The sequence below is a fragment of the Sciurus carolinensis genome, chromosome 11 (genome assembly GCF_902686445.1).
Source record: "Sciurus carolinensis chromosome 11, mSciCar1.2, whole genome shotgun sequence".
NCBI lineage: Eukaryota > Metazoa > Chordata > Mammalia > Rodentia > Sciuridae > Sciurus > Sciurus carolinensis.
The window spans coordinates 74,826,991-74,844,707 of NC_062223.1; the positions used below are offsets into that span (position 1 = coordinate 74,826,991).

The window sequence follows — 17,717 nt, forward strand, 5'->3', positions numbered from 1 at the left end:
GTTTCTTAACAGGGAGACTATTGACATTTTGGACAAAAAATTCTTTGTTTTTGAAAGGAGGACTGTCCTGTGCATCATAGGCTGTACAACAGCCTCCTGGCTTCTCATCACTAGATACTCTGTAGCATCCTTCCCTGAATTGTAACAACCAAATATATCTCTAGACATTGCCATCTGTCCCTGGGAATCAAATTCACCCCTGATAAAAAGCACTGTCCTAGACTCTAGGACCTGTTGTAGCAGGGATGCCTGCCCACTGATTGTATACTTAGGAGTTCTCAGGTATGTCTACTTTCTGTAACTTAGGAGTTTAAGTCCAATCTTTACATTAACAGAAGAAAAAAATTAGTCTAAATTAATTGTTATTTGGAGCACAAGTTCCTACTGTTTTCTCTATCTAAATTTTAGACTCCATTCCAGCAACAACAGTAACACCTTAAATCACAGTTCAAATCTGTTGATGATTTTTAAAAGTACTTTCCTCTGTAGGAAAAATCTATAATATAAGATAAACCATAATTCAAAATCCTGAAGTAATTTGCTGGGAGCACATGACTATTAAATTGGAGAACTGGACCTAAAACCAACATTTCTTAAAAGCTTCAGGAAATTATTGGTTGTTCTGTTTTTAGCTCTCCTGAGTTTCCTTCCCGTCTTTTCTTTTCTTTTCTTTTCTTTTCTTTTCTTTTCTTTTCTTTTCTTTTCTTTCTTTCTCTTTTTTGGAGGGCGGGTATGAGGATTGTACCCAGGGACACTTATCCCCAGCCCTTTTTTATATTTTTATTTAGAGATAGGGTCTTGCTGAGTTGCTGAGGCTGGCTTTGAACTCGTGATCCTCCTACCTCAGCCTCCCAAGCCTCTGGGATTACAGGGATGTGCCACCATGCCTGGCCTGAGTGTCCTTCTTTGGTGACTAGCCTAAGTCCTTTTCTTGGCTCTCATGTACTTTCACAAACTGTGCTTTACTCCTCATCATCTTACCTCCTCCTTTTCAGGGTTCCTCCACAAATGTAGTAAAGGATGGCAGGGAGGCAGCTTGAGATACAGAAGGATTGGAACCCTAACCCAGGCCACCCAGGCCAAGCTTCTTTTTTGACTTCCCTGTAGCTTAGTTTTCATCATCTATCCAGAGTCTAATATTACTTAATTTTTAGCTCCCTCAGGGATGTTAGGGGAAGGGATGAGTTTGTGCCTGGAAAAGTATCTGTTCTATTTTTAAAAGATCTCCAAGGAGAAACTTTCATCATCTCTTCTGCCACCCAAAATAGTGTCTTTTCAGATCCCCACCCCCCGCCCCGAACTGCTGTTCCCTTCTGGAATGGATGAGTGGCAAAATCTCCTACCTGGAAATCTCAAAAGTACTAGATTCTTCTCAGACCAAGACTCTAAAATGATTATTAGGATGTTGCTAGTGACTGCTGACTAAGATGGGAAAGCGATGTAATTCACTTTCTGTGAGAAAGAAACGAACTTTAATCCTTAACCGTAGTAAAAACTTCTAGCTATGACATATGTCAGCCTCCTCTAAGCCTTGTGTACCTCTTTAGGCCTATTTCTCACCTTTCTCCAAAAGACTGGTTGTACTTTCTCCAGCATACCTTGTTTCTTCATCCTGAAACACTTATGTTCCCTTTTGCACCTGGACCTACTAGACCATCAAGACAGAGACTGAAGGATACCTCCTTCAGGAAGCTTTTCTTGATTCCCCCACTTTGGGTGAAGTGCTTCTGCTCTTTTACTGTCTTGGCCACCAGAGCTTACATTATAGAACTTAGATTGCTAAATTATAGTTACTTGTTTCTCCCCAGCAGACTTAAGATCTTGGGGAGGTTTTGTTTTTTATTTCTGAATTCCCCAGGCCTTAGCATAGTGTCCAGTAAGTGCTTTTAATTGACTGCTTTATTGACTCTTGCCTGACAATGAGACTTGGGAAAGAAGCCATAGTTCTAGGTATTAGAAGAGAAGTGCCAAGATTTAGGGAATAAATTTACTCTGTGCTTCTCTGGATCCTGGGGGAGAAGGGACACAAAGGCAGATATTTCAGGTCAGTATCAGGGAAGAATTATCTAGCACATATATTAACAATGGAATGGCCTGTCTTGGGTGATATGGATGACCATTTGCTAGGGGTACAGTTGGAAGAAATTGCTAATTATGTTTCTGCCTTGTAGAGTATTCCAGCAATGTGTAGGGTTTTACTAGGTCATAGAAATTACACTGAATATGTCTACTTTCTGGTTATGTAGTGTTTTCCAGATATCTGAAGGCAATAGCCAGGCCTTCCCATAGTTGTCTCCAGGCCTAATATTCCAGTCCCTTCAACTGTTTCTTATGGTTTTCAGATGTTTGCTATCCTGGCAACCTTTTATGGCTATGCTTATTTGTCAGTTTTCTTTGTACAGTGTAGTCCTAAGACCTGATTCCAGGGCCCCTGGATGCTTGGACAAAACAGAGAACAGTAGATCTGCTGCCTCCTTTATTTTGGATGTTTTCTTAAGCAGCCTAAGGTTATCTTGGCTTTTTTGGCAGTGGCGCTTTTGGCATATACTCTGTTGCAGTTTGTGGACAACTGAAACCACTAGATCTGTTTCATATGAGCTGCTATTAAGTCACTCTTTCCCTATTCTGTACTTGGGTGGGCAGTTAGGTTTCATCACGTGATTTTGGTTCTTTATTTTCTCTTTGAATGTTGGAGCTGGAAGACTGGAAATAAACTTTATTCATTTTTAGGCTTATTTCTTTTATTTCTGTGTTTACTCCCTCTCTCCTACCCCCACCCTCTCCCATCCTAAACTTTGTGCTGTCCAAAATTTGGTAAGCAGGTTCTTCATCCAAACTGTTCATGAAAATACAGAGCAATGCCACAGAACACATTATAGACACTTTCTCTAAGTGACCTCAGTTCATTTTTCAGCATTTTTCAAGTCGATTGTTCTGTTAACTGTCTCTTTCTTAATTCTGTTACATGGACTTATAGTTTTCATTTTATTCACAATATTCCTTTTCAACCATGGTAGGTGATCTCTGCCTACAACATGGGGAGATGTAGAGGTGATGAGATGAGAATTCTGAAAGTTACATGCTAGGAAAGACTTGCAAGGCAGTGTGTGCCCAGGAAACTCATTTTATGAATTCTAGTTCCTCTAAGATTAAATGGATCTGAAAATTGTCTTTCTTCACATGGATTAGAAATAATTATGAGGTGTCAATTTCATCTTTACCAATATACATTCTGGTGATGGTACCCTCTCAACTTAAATCAAAAGGCAGTCCCATCAAATATGAACAAGCTCTTACTGTTAGCATCTAATTTCATCTTCTGTGCTGTTGAGCTTTGTGGAGCGGTAAGTGGGATGTTGCTAATTTTTATCATCTATCAGAAAAGCTGGGATCATCCCCCACTAAATGTTTGCTGCATGAATCTGAATTGGTTTCAGGCTTGTCTTTAGTTTCAACTTCATATTTTCAGATTCAGAGAAAGTAGAAATAGCTTTTGTTTTCTCTCTCCACCTGCCCAAATCCAGGCCTCCTTCAGAACCAACTAGAACTCTGCCACTTCTGGAAAATCTTCCCTGATTCACTAGGTTCCTGCACATTCTGCTGCCTCTCTCCTTTGAACTCCCATGTCAGTATTTGATGCTTTGCATGACTGCCTCATTCATGTGTTTATGTCCCATCACCCTAGTCCTCGAAAGAGATGTCAGGGCAAGGCGTCCCATTATTTTGTGCTTGCAAGCGTTTAAATGAACTGTTGAACCAAATGTGTCTACATGAGCATCGCCACCAGGTGGCACCAGAGTGCCTGCCTTTGCCTTTAAAAATGCCTTTCTTAATGAAGTTTAAACTTATTTACTAGACAAAATGCCAGTAAATATTATGTCTCCACTTTCCCAGGAAGTCTAATATACAGGGCTGCTTAACAGTACTTTCAGATGTTAGAACTTTAAGGGGTTTGAGAATCAAGCTAAAAACCCTTCCTTCAAGGGGAGAGGACCTCCTTGGGGTACCTGATGAATTGGAGACAGAACAGAACTAGAATTCAGGTCTGCTGGTTTCAACCACTGGCCATCTGGCTTCAAGGAGCTTAATTCCATCTCTAAATTCCTCTTTCCTTCTCTACCTCTCTCCTCTCTTTCCCTGTCTTTCTCCTCCTCTCCTATTTTCTTTCTCTCTCTTTGATTTGTGATTTGAGTGACTTTTTCACCCTTAAATTTCAAGCCTGATAGTTTAAAAATAAGGCAAGATTTTTTATTCCTTTTGTACCAATACCCAGACTTAACTCCTAATTATGTCTTTGTCCAACTCAGAATATAATCTAGGTTTTTTGCCTCTCACCTCACCTAAAACGTATAGAGCTGCAGCTTGTGTGGAGAAAATTATCTTGACCTCAGATGCCCCCTTAGAACATGCTGTAGATAACTGATGGGCAATGTGGAAAAGGCTATTAGAGGCAGGCCATTTTTTATAAAAGCTGGTAGAGGACCAGGAATTTCTGTTCTTTCTCAGGACAAATGTAACCAGACTTAGTTCTTAATGTGACTTAATTCTTCTCTAGTCTCTGGGCCTACTGTCTAGTTAACAGCTCCATGAACCTGTTTAAGCAAACAATGTGAACAACAAAGACCCTCCTCCTCCCTTTTAGAAACATGATTCTCGTTGCTTGTCCCCCTAGTTATCTGTAGTTGGTTGTTCTGACATATTTTCCTAGTTTCTTCCCAGTGTCTCCTAGAAAGCCACTTGGATCTTAGTGCATCCATACTTTTTATATAAGACCAGAATATTCTAGAGTGCTTCATTTGAAGGAACAGTTGTGGGTTCCGATGCAGAATTGTTACTGTGGCTTGCATGGCTCACTGACCAGCAGTCAGCACCCTTTGACCCACAGAATGGGAAACTCTAAAGCAAAGTGGTTCTGCTCACCATTCTTTTCTTACCTTTTTCCCCCCTTTTCTTTTTATCTGTAAAATAGCTTTAAAAACTCAGGCATTTTCTTGCTACAGAAGCAATATGTGAGGGAATGATAACTACAGACAACCAAACCCAAAAGAAGCTGTACGCTGCACCATCCAGCATTCGCCACCTAGTCACACCTAGCTGTTGAGTACTTGAAGTGTATTGTAAATATGAAATATACATCAGATTTAAAAGTATAAAAAAGTAAAATATTTCTTTGATAAGTTTAATATTTTGGGGCTGTGGGTATAGCTTAGAGATAGAGCACTGTCCTTAGTGTGTTCAAGGCCCAAGGTTCATTCCCCAGCCCCCAAAAAATAACTTTAATATTTTGTACATGTTGAAATTATAATATTTTGGACATACTGAGTTAAGTAAACTATAATATTAAAATTAATATCACCTGTTTCTTTTGTTTTTTTTCAAATATAACTAGTAAAAATTGTTAAATGACTTATGTGAGTTGCATTATATTTCACTTGGATTTAACTGGTCTAGAAATCCCCAAGGACAAATACTTTTTAGTTTACTATGGAACATCAGGAAACACACTACTACTTTTTTATAACTTTCCTTTACTTATTTTTTATTTTTAATGCCTTTTCATTTTATTTGGTGGCTTCTATTTGGAAGAAAACCTCCATTAAGTACTTTTTTTTTTTTTAATATCTATTGCTCACCTGAGAAGAGTGACAGGATAGTTGGGGAAGGGAGTTAGGAGGCATTGGAGAGCAAAAGATTGGAGATTACTCCAAACTTGTAGAATTAGAATTATTCTATATATTTGTAATGCTTGAGCTAATAAGTATAAGGTAAACCTCTGAAGAAAGGTAAATTTAAAAAGGCACTCTTTAAACAAGTGTGTCTCAATCTTAGGAAGTCTTACTCCAATCTTGTTTTATTTTCTTCTTATTTATTTATCCAAATTTATTGAGGGCCTATGGTATGCCAGCCAGTTTACTAACTTTAAGGAAATGAATGAATATGGCCAAGTCATTGCCATTAAGTTTATATTCAGGTACAAATGAATTCTAAACCATCCTTATTATCTGGGTAAGCACTGTAATGATTGTGGAAAAGAAAATATTTTTGGGAAACTAGAAGTCATGACTAATTCTGACTGGAAAGGAGACTGAAAACTCTTTGTATATCTTGGATGTGATATTATCAGGCAAAAAGGAAGGTGGGAAGGATATCTTAGCCCAGGGGAACAATTTAACTTAAAGGCATAGAGAGTGATAAGAGATGCCCTTACACTGTTATCTCCCCCTCCATTCTGTCCTCACTGGATACGTGGGTACTAACAAAGAAGTTGTTGCTCGTGCTATCTCAGCCAGTCAAGAGACAGCAAGAGCTCAAGTGGAAAGAACATATTCAAGATACAGGCTGTGGCGCACTCCTGTAATCCCAGCGACCTGAAGGCTGAGGCAGGAGAATCTCGAGTTCAAAGTCAGCCTCAGCAAAAGTGAGGCACTAAGCAACTCAGTGAGACCCTGTCTCTAAATAAAATACAAAATAGGGTTGGGGATGTGGCTCAGCGATTGAGTGTCCCTGAGTTCAGTCCCTGGTACTGAAACAAACAAACAAACAAACAAAAAAGATACAGTTGAATGAGGGATGAAAGGGAGGAGGCAGACATGGTTCCAGGTTTTTAACTTTGATCACTAATGGGGTTGCCTTTATTCAAAATTGGAAATGTGGAATTAGGATCAGGCTAAAACAGAAAACAAGCTTTTTGCACTTGCAGGTAGAGTTGCAGAGGGAACTGGCTAGAGCTGAAGTGCTTGTGTTTGTGTTTCAGATGGTGACCCTCTTTCAGATGTGGGTTGTTCCCCTCTATTTCACAGTGAAGCTGCACTGGTGGAGGTTCCTAGTGATCTGGATCTTCTTCTCTGCTGTCACAGCCTTTGTTACCTTCCGAGCCACACGAAAACCTCTAGTTCAGACAACTCCAAGGTGAGAGTTTAGAAAGTGGGGAAGAGCTTGGGCTTCCTGAAGTTAATGTGCTAGAATGCATGGGAGGAAGATGGGTTTAGACAAAAAATTGCAGTTTTTATCTACCAAAAGAATTTGGTGTGGGGCCCCTCTAAAACAAGCTGATTGGGAGACCTATGCTCCTAGTCTCAGATTAGAAACCCCAGATATTTTCTTAGATTACTTTATGGTTATATCAAGGTCTCTTTATATCAAGAGCAAATAGTGGGGTGTGGTGGTGGCACATGCCTGCAATCCCAGCTACTCAGGAGGCTGAGGCAGGATTGCAAGTTCAAGGCCAGCCTGGGTAACTTAGCAAGACCCTGTCTCAAAAATTAAACAAAGAAACAAAAAAACTGGGGATGTAGCTCAGTGGCAGAGTGCCATTGGGTTCAATCCTTAGTACCATGAAAAAAAAACAAGTACTGGTAATCTTTATGATTTCATTTTAAATGTTATTTTCTCTGAACCCTTCTGATCTCTAAATTAGATTTTTCCATTATATTCTCTCATAAGGCCCTATAGTATTCCTTCATAGGATTTATCACAATTTATAATGAAATATTATATTGAGCATCTATCTCCACCACTGAACTGTATGTATGAGATCAGGAACCATATCCATTTTGTTGGTCACTGTATATCCAGGCCTTGCCAAAGGTCCTGGCACATAGTAGCCTACTCTATAAATTTTTGTTGAATGAATGAATCAGCTAATTTGCAATTTTCCAATAAACAGTATTTCTTTTTTGGATTACAAAGAGCTGCTACCTGTATACTTCTTTGTACTTTATCCAAATGCATTTCTTGTTTAATCCTCCCAACCAGCTTGTGAGGTCATTTAACATTTACTCAACAGAAAAAGAGTTTTTCTCATTCATTCATTCAATAAGCACCTGCTATGTGCCAGGCCCTGTACTGAGCGCTGGGGATACAGAACTGGATAAGACATGGTCCCTGCCCTCAAGGAGTACTCGGTTTATTGGAGGAGAAAGCACCTGTGGCAGTGCATCTGGTAAGTGCTATGAGAGGTGTGCACAGGTCCAGGACAGCCTAGCAGGGGAACTGGCCAGCCGCAGAGTTGGGACCATCTGACTTAAACCGATTTCCAAGCTGCAAATTGCTTCTTTCTGTGCTTCTTACATTCCACTTTACTGCACACTTTTCTCTGGTCTTCAGAGTTTCATTGTACAAGGTGAAGTTGGTTCTCTAGAAGTCCCTCTCTGACCCTTCTCTAGGACTGTTAAAGGGTACAGGCCTTGGAGCCAGATGGATATGGATTGGAACTCCCAGCACTGTTATTTGTTAGCACTATGATCTCACCTTCCTGAGCCTTGAATTCTTCAACCCTAAAAATGGGATAATTGCTACTTCTTATAGGGTGATATAAAGAACAAGTGCAATAAAACAAAATGTTAAGAGCCACCAACTGACAAACAGCATTGACTTCTAACTGAAATGATTTTTAAAATATGTCAGTAATATGGAAATTTTTTATAATAACTAACATTTGTTAGTGCTCTACAGTTTCAAAGCACATTTATAAACATCCTCATTTCTTCACTCAGTTTTTAATGAGTATATTATACCAAGAAATAGGCTATGTTAATGAGGTCAGAAAAGCAATGTGTTTTTTCCCCATTTTACAAAGAAGTAAAACTTATCTCAAAGTGATGATTTGACTTAACAAAGGTACTCAGCTAATTCCATCAGTGATTTATCTTTCCTTGAATTCTCTTTCCTGACAAGAACAACTAGCCTTCCCCATCTGTTATCATTTAAGAGTTATTAGTTCTTACTTCCTCACCCAAGTAACCTAAATTTGAGATGACATAGCTGTCTTAGGTCAACTGTCCCTTTCTTTGAGACTGAAACTTCTTTTTAGGAATCTCTTTCCTTTGCTTGATCCTAGACCAGGAAAATATAAAGCAGTAGTTCCCTGAAGATGTTTTGACAATTGAGGAAGTGAACACCATTGAACAGTAACTGAAGTTGCTCAATAAGCCCTAAGAATAGAGCCTGATGTCCCTACTGACATGAGAATAAGGAATTCTGGTGGTCTAATGGACCTGGAGGCCAGTGTCTCTGCATCAACTCTACTAAGTATTTTATTCCCTTTCTCCAGGTTGGTTTATAAATGGTTCCTGTTGATCTATAAAATCAGCTATGCCACTGGCATCGTTGGCTACATGGCGGTCATGTTTACCCTCTTTGGTCTTAACTTATTATTCAAGTGAGTAACTTTTGCTTTTGGTCTTGCTGATGTTTGGGGAGGAGTGGCTGGAGATGTCCTTTCTTTCTGTAGCAAGTCTTGATTATTAACAAAGGGAACATGACACTCAGGATAGGAGACTTGGGTACAGTGGGGAGATGGGAGATGACAGGCCTTTTGTAATTGTGCTGACAGAAAGCAAGGAATATTTGTATACAAAAAGTCAGAGTCTCAAATCTTTGGTTATATTTTCCAAAAATATGCCTTTTAGTGGGAAATTATAGCAAAAGTCAGCTTAATAATGATTATAACCAGTTACCCATAATTCCCTAAGAACAATTTTCCTTGTCCACATGTTACTTATTGGAATATCCACTCTGCCTGAAGAATTCAACTATACCAGGGACTGGCAGACTACATTCTTTGGACCAAATCAACCCACCACTTGCTTTTTTTTTTTTTTTTTTTTTTTTAAGTTGTAGATGGACACAATACCTTTATTTTATTTATTTATTTTTTTATGTGGTACTGAGGATTGAACCCAGTGCCTCCCATGTGCTAGGCAAGCGCTCTACCACTGAGCCACAACCCCAACCCCACCACTGCTTTTGTAAAATAAAGTTTGATTGGAATGTAGTCATGCTCCAGTCATACATAGTTCATTTACTTATCATCTATGGCTTTTTTGCCTGAAACATTAGAGTTGAATAGTTGTGACAGAGACCATATGGACTGCAAAACATAAAATATTCATTGTCTGGCCCTTAACAGAAAGGTTTACCAATCTTTGGGCTAGACAGTTGAACTCATGTGACCACAGTTGGCCACACCTGGAAACAAATCCACTTAGAAGGATACAAAATAGGAAACCCAGCAGGACAGTGTTTGCAGGAGTCTTCACAGTAGTCCCAGAGCTCAGGTATGATGGAATCAATTAATAATGATGGATGTGGGAACCTCCTTGGTCTGTGAGCCCCATCCCCGCAAGAACACATCCAGTTTCAAGAGTATCCCAGATGCGGTATACCAATCACAGGTCAGGTTTAATACACATGTGGCATTGTCTGTTACAGATGACATTCCACCTTTGTCAGACTTATGAGGAAGCAGTTCTAAGAAATTAGCCTGTGGACATTTAAGTCCTGTGCCATTTTTGGACACCTATGTTATTTTCAATGTACCACTATCACAGATAGCACAGCTATGTAACTTCTTGTGTATATCTCTAGGGATGAGATTCTTCCTATTGCTTTATTTTGTTCTAAGCTTTCTGAAAGCTCTCTATCAGTTTACAGGTCTTCCCACCCCCAGTTGAGGCAGAAGCCATGAAATTCCTAGTTTGGAAATTGGAGTGGGCAGTGAGTTATTAGGTCAAAAGAGTGTGGAAATGTGGTTTCCTAGATGAAGTAATGACAACTGGGCTGTTTATCAAAGGGAGTCCCAAGCCTGGGACAGTACATTGAAGCTAAGGGGATTTAGGATTCAAATTTAGGTTCTGGATGGGAAGTCCACTGACCCAGTATACTATAGGTGGGACTATCCTTGAAACCAAAAGGAGTTTATATTAGAATAAATAAAAATAAGTATTACTTTATATAGTGAGAGGACACCCATGGAATCCTTTCTTCCAGGGATAATACAGGCTGAAAGAATAAACAGGCTCCAGAAAATTTTAGAGGAATTCATCACTGTAGAGTCTAACACATCTCATCAAAAGAAAACAAAGATATTTCCAGGTATCTTCCTAACCTGTGTGGTTAAAAATACAAGTCAAAATTCAGATAGTTGGATGCCGTGGTGCATACCTGTAGTCCCAGCTATGTGGGAGGCTGAGGTGGAGGATTGCAAGTTCAAGGCCAGCCTAGGCAACTTAGTGAGATCCTATGTCAAAAAAACAAATGAAGTAAACAAATAAAGATTCTGAATTTGTTTGAAAGGTATTTCTTCTTTTTCTGGTTCTTTTTTTTTTTTTTTTGGTACTGGGAATTGAACCCAGGGGCACTTAACCACTGAGCTACATCCCCAGCCTTTTTTTATATTTTGTTAGAAACAGGGTCTCACTAAGTTGTTTAGGGCCTCACTGATTTGCTGAGGCTGGCTTTGAACTCACGATTCTCTTGCCTAAGCCTCCCGAACCACTGGGATTACAGGAGTCCACCACTATGCCTGGCTGAAAGGTATTTTTTCTATAGTTGGTTCTTTTTACTTGCTTAACCTGTACAAAGAGGAAAACAGAATTGAAAATCTTGACCATTTTTATACTGCTGATTATGGTAATTGGTGTAAAATCCATGAATCTATTTAGTGGGTTACAAGTTTGATAAACAAATTCAGCTTTCTATGATGAATATAATTTATAACTCTGAGTACATGTAGTTCTTTGTACACATATTTTAAGGTAATTCTCCATAACATTTATAGACTCAGGGTTGCAAAGTTTTGGTCTTTGGGATTATTAAAAGAAACCTCCTAATAGTATAAAGAAGATCTTTATTCTTGATAAATAGAATTGGACCAAAATTTAACTTTGATGACATTATACAGAATATGTTTAGATGCAACTAAACTTTTATGGTAACTGGTTTGTAAATATTTACTAATTTTATCTTTTTTTTTTTTTTTTTAAATCTGTGTTTGGCAAACTTTTTCTGTAAAGGGCCAAATAGTAAACATTTTAGTTTCTTTGGGACAATGGGCAAAAATCTAGAAAATTATGTAAGTATATATACCAAGATAGAAAACACTTACCTTCCATTACCCTGTTTGCCTAGGGGTTTGAGGCACATCTCAGGTGGAAGGTGGGGCATACTACATACCCAGTTGCCATTAGTTGAAACAGTCTCAGAAGAGGCTGGCAGGGGATGTTTGGCTACTGGAATCATTTTCAGTTTCTGCTCTTATGACACCAGATCCAGGCATGTTCTGCCCTTCTTTTGAAGGACTTAGCCACTTCAACTTGGGCACCTGGCTTAAGGTGAAGCAACTCAGTGATTTGCCAACTTCTACACTGAAATTTCAACATTTGGTGTCCAGCAATTGCCAACAGAGAGGCCCCCAGCCATAGGCAGCTGTCATGGCTAGCATGACCTGGGAGCAGAGTGAGGAAAGGGGGCAAGAAGGGATACACTGACTTGGTCTTTGTAGCTCACAGTGCTAATTAACTTTTTCAAAGATGTCAGTGGGTCATATTAAAAATAGATAGCAAACAGAATTTGGTCATAATTTGTCAACACTTGGCTCTAGCTTTTGAGTGACCCTTCCTCTTGAGTCCCTAAGTAGTAATCCAAAGCAGTTGTATCTCAGGACAGGCCTTACTGACTGTGTTGCATTCTTTACAGGATTAAACCAGAAGATGCCATGGACTTTGGCATTTCTCTCCTCTTCTATGGTCTCTACTATGGAGTTCTTGAGCGGGACTTTGCAGAAATGTGTGCAGACTACATGGCATCTACTATAGGGGTGAGTTTACCTGTGGTTTTAATACTGTCTCCTATCACTTCCAAATTTTTCTGACTAGCCTGTCTTGCTTGATGAATAGAGAAAAGCACTAAGGGATAAGATAAGCCATATGAAATTCTTCAAGACATGGGTAGTATACAGGGAAATTCCTTCCTTAAAGTTTGAAAAGCCAGATGTCAGATATATCCTGAAATTTTTAACTTTAAGATCATTAACATCCCAGTAACATCATGCAACAAAAACCTTTTTTGGCAGTACTAGAAACATATACTTTTTTAGTGCCTCCTACCTACCTGGACACTGTGCTGTGTGCTAGAATTACAAAAGTATAAAAAAAAAGTCCTTGTGCAAGTGAAGTTTAGTCTTTAGTGGAAAAGATGGGTATTAAAGTAACACACACACAAATAAGCATACAATCACAACTTTAAAGAATTGTGAAGGGTTCATGATACTGTGAATAAATATAGTAGTGACACATTTGACCTATTCTCAAGGCTTAAAGATAGCCTCCCTGAAGAAGTGTCTGTTGAACTGATTTGAACAATAAGCAGGAGTTAAGTAGATAAAGTGTGTCTCATGTAGAGAAAATAGCATGTGTATGAGTCCTGTTTTGGGGGAAGTGTTGGCATTTTTCAGGAACTAAGGCTAAAGTGGTTGTTCAGCTGAGAGTATGGTAGAAGTGTGTGGAGAAATAGTAGCTGAACAAGAAAAAACCCTGTTGGCTAAATAACAGTTTTAATTATTGTACTAAAGACACAGGGAGATTGAGATAGAGAATGACTTGATCAGACTTGCATTAAACAAAGATCATCTGACTCCTGGGTAGAAAACATATTTAGAGAGGGGTACACATGTTTGGACCACTTGAAGAGGCCTTTGCTGTTATCTGGGCAAGATAAAGGTGACTTGGATTGTGGTGGAGACAGTGAAAAGGGAGAGAAGTGAACTGTTTGAGAAAGATTTTGAAGGTATGTATGATAGGGCTTGGGTATAGTTTGACTCTGGAGATTGAAGGAAAATACAAAATGTTGGTTATTAGAGTTGATGTTTGTGACTTGGCAGTTGTTTGGATGATAGTGACTTTTGCAAAGGAGGAAATACCACAGGACTAGGTTCAGACCATGGCAAGATGCTTCAAACTTTAAAATATAGGTGAAGTAAGAGCCAATCTTAGAGACCCAAGTACACATCCCTAATTTATTTTACAAAATATATTTTTATTGTTTTTTTATGTGTAAAAATAATGCATTCTCTTTATAATTATTTAAACAGCTTAGAAGTGCTCCCCATCCTAGTTTCATCCCCTCACACCCCAGACAAAGAAACCCACTCCAAGGAGGAATATTTTCATCACTTTGGGTAACTCATTAAGTACAATTTTAGGCCAAAACTTTGTCTGTATAATGGAGCTAATTTTATTTTCCTAAACTGGATCAAATTGAAGGCAGAGTGTATCAGATTATTTTTTAGTCAGCTACTACAGTTTGAGTGTGTCCCCCAAGGATTTATATGTAGGTGGCCTTGTACTCAGTATGATGGTGTTGAACTTATAGGACGTTCAGTAAGCCAGATCCAGGGAAGGTCATTAGGTCATTGGGAGTATGCCCTTGGGAGGGATTAAGGTAGTTCTTGAGGGACTCTGAATTAGTATTGGGAGATTGAGTCATTGTTAAGAGTGAGACCAAGCCCTGAATTGTTCTCTAGTTTCCTATCTGGATGTGGTCTCTTTTCACATGGGCTCCTGCCATTGTTAATTGTGATAAAATACACTTAACATAAAATTTACCATCATAACCATTTTTAAGTGTAGAGTTCAGTGACATTAGGTACATTTATAATGATGTGTATTATTCTGCAGCCATCACTGCCATCAATCTGCAGAACTTTTTTTCCCCCTACTACTAGGGATTAAACCTCAGAGCACTCTGCCACTGAGACACATTCCCAGGACTTTTTATTTTTTATTTTGAGACAGGATCTCACTAAGTTGCCTGGGCTGGCCTTAAATTTGTAATCCTCCTGCTTTAGCCTCTGGAGCAGCTGGTAATGCAGGTGTGTGACAACCATGTTCAACCTCCAGAACTCTTTTCATCTTGCAAAACCAAAATTCTTTTCCTGCCACATGCTAACTCCCCCACCCTTGCCCTTGGCATACCATTCTGCTTTCTGTCTCTATGAATCTGACTCTAGGCACCTCACATGAGTGGAATAATATAGTATTTGCTTTTTTATGACTGACTGACTTCACTTAACATAATATCCTCAGGGTATTTCCATGTTGTAGCACATGTTAGAATTTCCTTCTTTTTATGGTTGAGTAACATTTCTTTGTATATGCATAAGCACATTTTCAGTCACATAGGCTTTTTTGTACATTCTCCTGTGCCAGAGAGTCTTAGTTCATTTTGTAGGTGTTCCCCCAACCAGACCCCAAGATTAGGAACTAGATCTGATTTATCTATTGGTCTGCAGCACATCTGTCTCTGGGAATGGTTTGACCTGAAGAGATCCTTTATTAATTAATTTCAGTGTTCCTACAAATGAAACCATGAGTTTTTATAATTGTGTTCATAAGCATTCTCAATTCCCTTCTACTATTCTACATTACCTTATTTAGTGTAGAACAGCTCTTTATTTTGCCTCACATGTAAAAGTCCGTAATGTGAACTAAAGTAACTCTTTAAATTGAGTCAGGGGACCTTCGATGAAGTCTGTTCTTTCCATCTGGTCACTGTGAAATCATAAGCTTGTGACAGCTAGTAAGTACCATTTCCATTTATAACAAAAGTCATGCTGGGGTGGAGGGTAGAGGATTGTGAAATAAGCCTGTTTCTGGGACTTCTTCCTCTGAAAGAGTTATTGAGAAGGCAAGGGAGTGGCACATATTTTGTGCTGCATTGGGCCATGTGTCCTCCCTCACACTTTGTTCTGAACAAGTTGCTGTGCCTTCGATTTACCTCCTGGGAATTTATATCACAATAAGAATAACTGCCTACTCATCATCACTACTTGAAGTGATAGAAAGAGCTAGGGGTTTGGAGTCTGACACCCCCAGTTTCAAATTCTAATCTAATTGGCTATATACACTTGAGTACACTTGAGCAAGTTTCTTTCCCTCTCTGATCTCTACCAGCTTAACTCTACCCATTAACCTTTTAAACATTCTTTTAATTTAAAAAAATCCTTTCCTTAACCCACTTTCTCCTTTGTCTACTGACTTATTTCCTATCATTCACAGCTACACTTGTAGAAAGTTCCTGTCTTAGCCAGCCATGGCTGCACATACTTGTAATCCCAATGACTTGGGAGATTGAAGCAACAGGATCACCAGTTGGGGCCTGCCTGGAACTGTGAGACCTTGTCTCAAATAAAAAAAGAAAAAGGGATAGAGATGTAGCTCAGTTATAGAGTGTCTGTGGGTTCAATCCCCAGTACTGGGAAAGAAAAAAAAGTTCCTGTCTCTGTTTGATCACCTTTCATTCATCTGTAGCCCATTTTAACATGGCCTCTGCTCATACCCTGCTTTGAAAAGAACTTTTACTCAGGTTACTGATGACTGTGCCATTAGTGCTGTGTGGACTTCTCCTTAGCTAATGGTACAGTTGACTCAACTATTCCTTTCTTAAGCAGCTTTCCCCCTTGACTTTGGTAACTTTATTCTGCCTTGGTTTTCTTTACTTTTGATATTTCTCATTTTCCTTTGCCAACTTTCCTTTCCCTTTAAATTTTATTTGTTCCTCTGAGCTCAAACCTGAGCCATCCTTTTTTCCAATTTGTTCTTTTTCGTTATACATGACAATAGAATATATTTTAAAATCATACATACTTGGAATATAACTTTCCAATCTTGTGGTTGAACATGATGTGGAGATAACACTGGTCATGTACTCATATATGAACATAGGAATGTTATGTCGGATACATTCTTTCCTATTCTCATCCCTCTCCATTCTGTTCATTCCCCTTTGTCTAATCCAGTGAACTTCTAGTCTCCTCACTCCCCCACCCCTCAATTATTGTGAGTTAGCATCTGGTTTTTTGGGATTGACTTACTTCACTTAGCATGATAGTTCAAGCCATCTTCTTTACCATTCGCCTAGGTATTTCCCTTTTCTCTTTCTATGGTTTTCAGATCTTTAGCCCAACACTCTTTGTTGAGCTCCAGACTTTTATTATTCAGCTATTTGACATCTCAGTTTTCACTGCCACCAAATTAGCCTAAGCTGTGATCTTGGCACAGGTGCCATCATCTGTTGCCTTTAAAGAATTTGTAATAGTCTCCTAGCTGGTTTCTCTGAATCCATGTTGGTCTTATCGCCAACCCAGTCTTCCACTGAAGTCAGATGGATATGTTAAAAAATTTGAGTCTGATCATGTTGTACCCTTTCATGTTTATAACTTGTTCTTATTTTATATAGTTTATATTTATTTTTGAATGTCATTCTCCCTTAACTAGATTCCATGAAGACTGAGGCCAGGTCTGTGTTTTTCCAGCCTTATATTCCAAGAACCTAATCCTATGACTGTTACTTAGTAGGTATTCATTATATTTTAATGGAAAAAAGAAGGAGTTTGGGCATCTTATTCAAGGTTACCAAGATAGTGACAGGAGATTAAAATTAGATCTGCCTAATCCTGCTGTACTACATGTACCCTTGAGCACTGAAGGATCAGGCTCTTGAGTTAAACTAAAATCTGCCTCGCTCCCTGTACTTGCCCAGCTTGACATCAGTGCCTCCCCATCCAAGCTCATCCTATGTGGTTTCTTTAACTATGGGATTGCTGGGGACTTCCTGGCTTGACAGGTTTAGCTGATAAGTTTGTTGAAATGGTTGGGAGGATTTTACCCTGTGTTCCTGTTCCCCTCATGGTACCTCTGGGTACCAGGGTCCTAACAGATATTTTTCTGTACTTTCCTTTTACTGTCAGTGCCTTATCCAAGTTCCCTTTGCCCTTTCTTCCTTTGTCCCAGTATCCTGGAGGTAGAACTCTGGTATGAACTGAGGTAAAACTCTTCTCAGAACTGCAACCTACCTCCTCAGTTGGGATGTACCTAATTCTTTTACTCCCAGAGGCCATGGGTCAGAATGAATGGCCCTGTTTCTTTGCTACACATGAT

At 39.1% G+C, this 17,717-nt stretch overlaps 1 protein-coding gene across 1 annotated transcript in view; it reads left to right on the forward strand.

Annotated features, from left to right (window-relative positions):
- The window catches only part of Rnf121 (ring finger protein 121), a 62,622-nt gene that overhangs the window by 37,897 nt on the left and 7,008 nt on the right, over positions 1–17,717 (forward strand). The window contains exons 4-6 of the mRNA XM_047515949.1: positions 6,755–6,909; positions 9,053–9,160; positions 12,478–12,598. Coding sequence (XP_047371905.1) covers positions 6,755–6,909; positions 9,053–9,160; positions 12,478–12,598 — 384 coding nt within the window. The remainder of the gene's footprint in view (positions 1–6,754; positions 6,910–9,052; positions 9,161–12,477; positions 12,599–17,717) is intronic.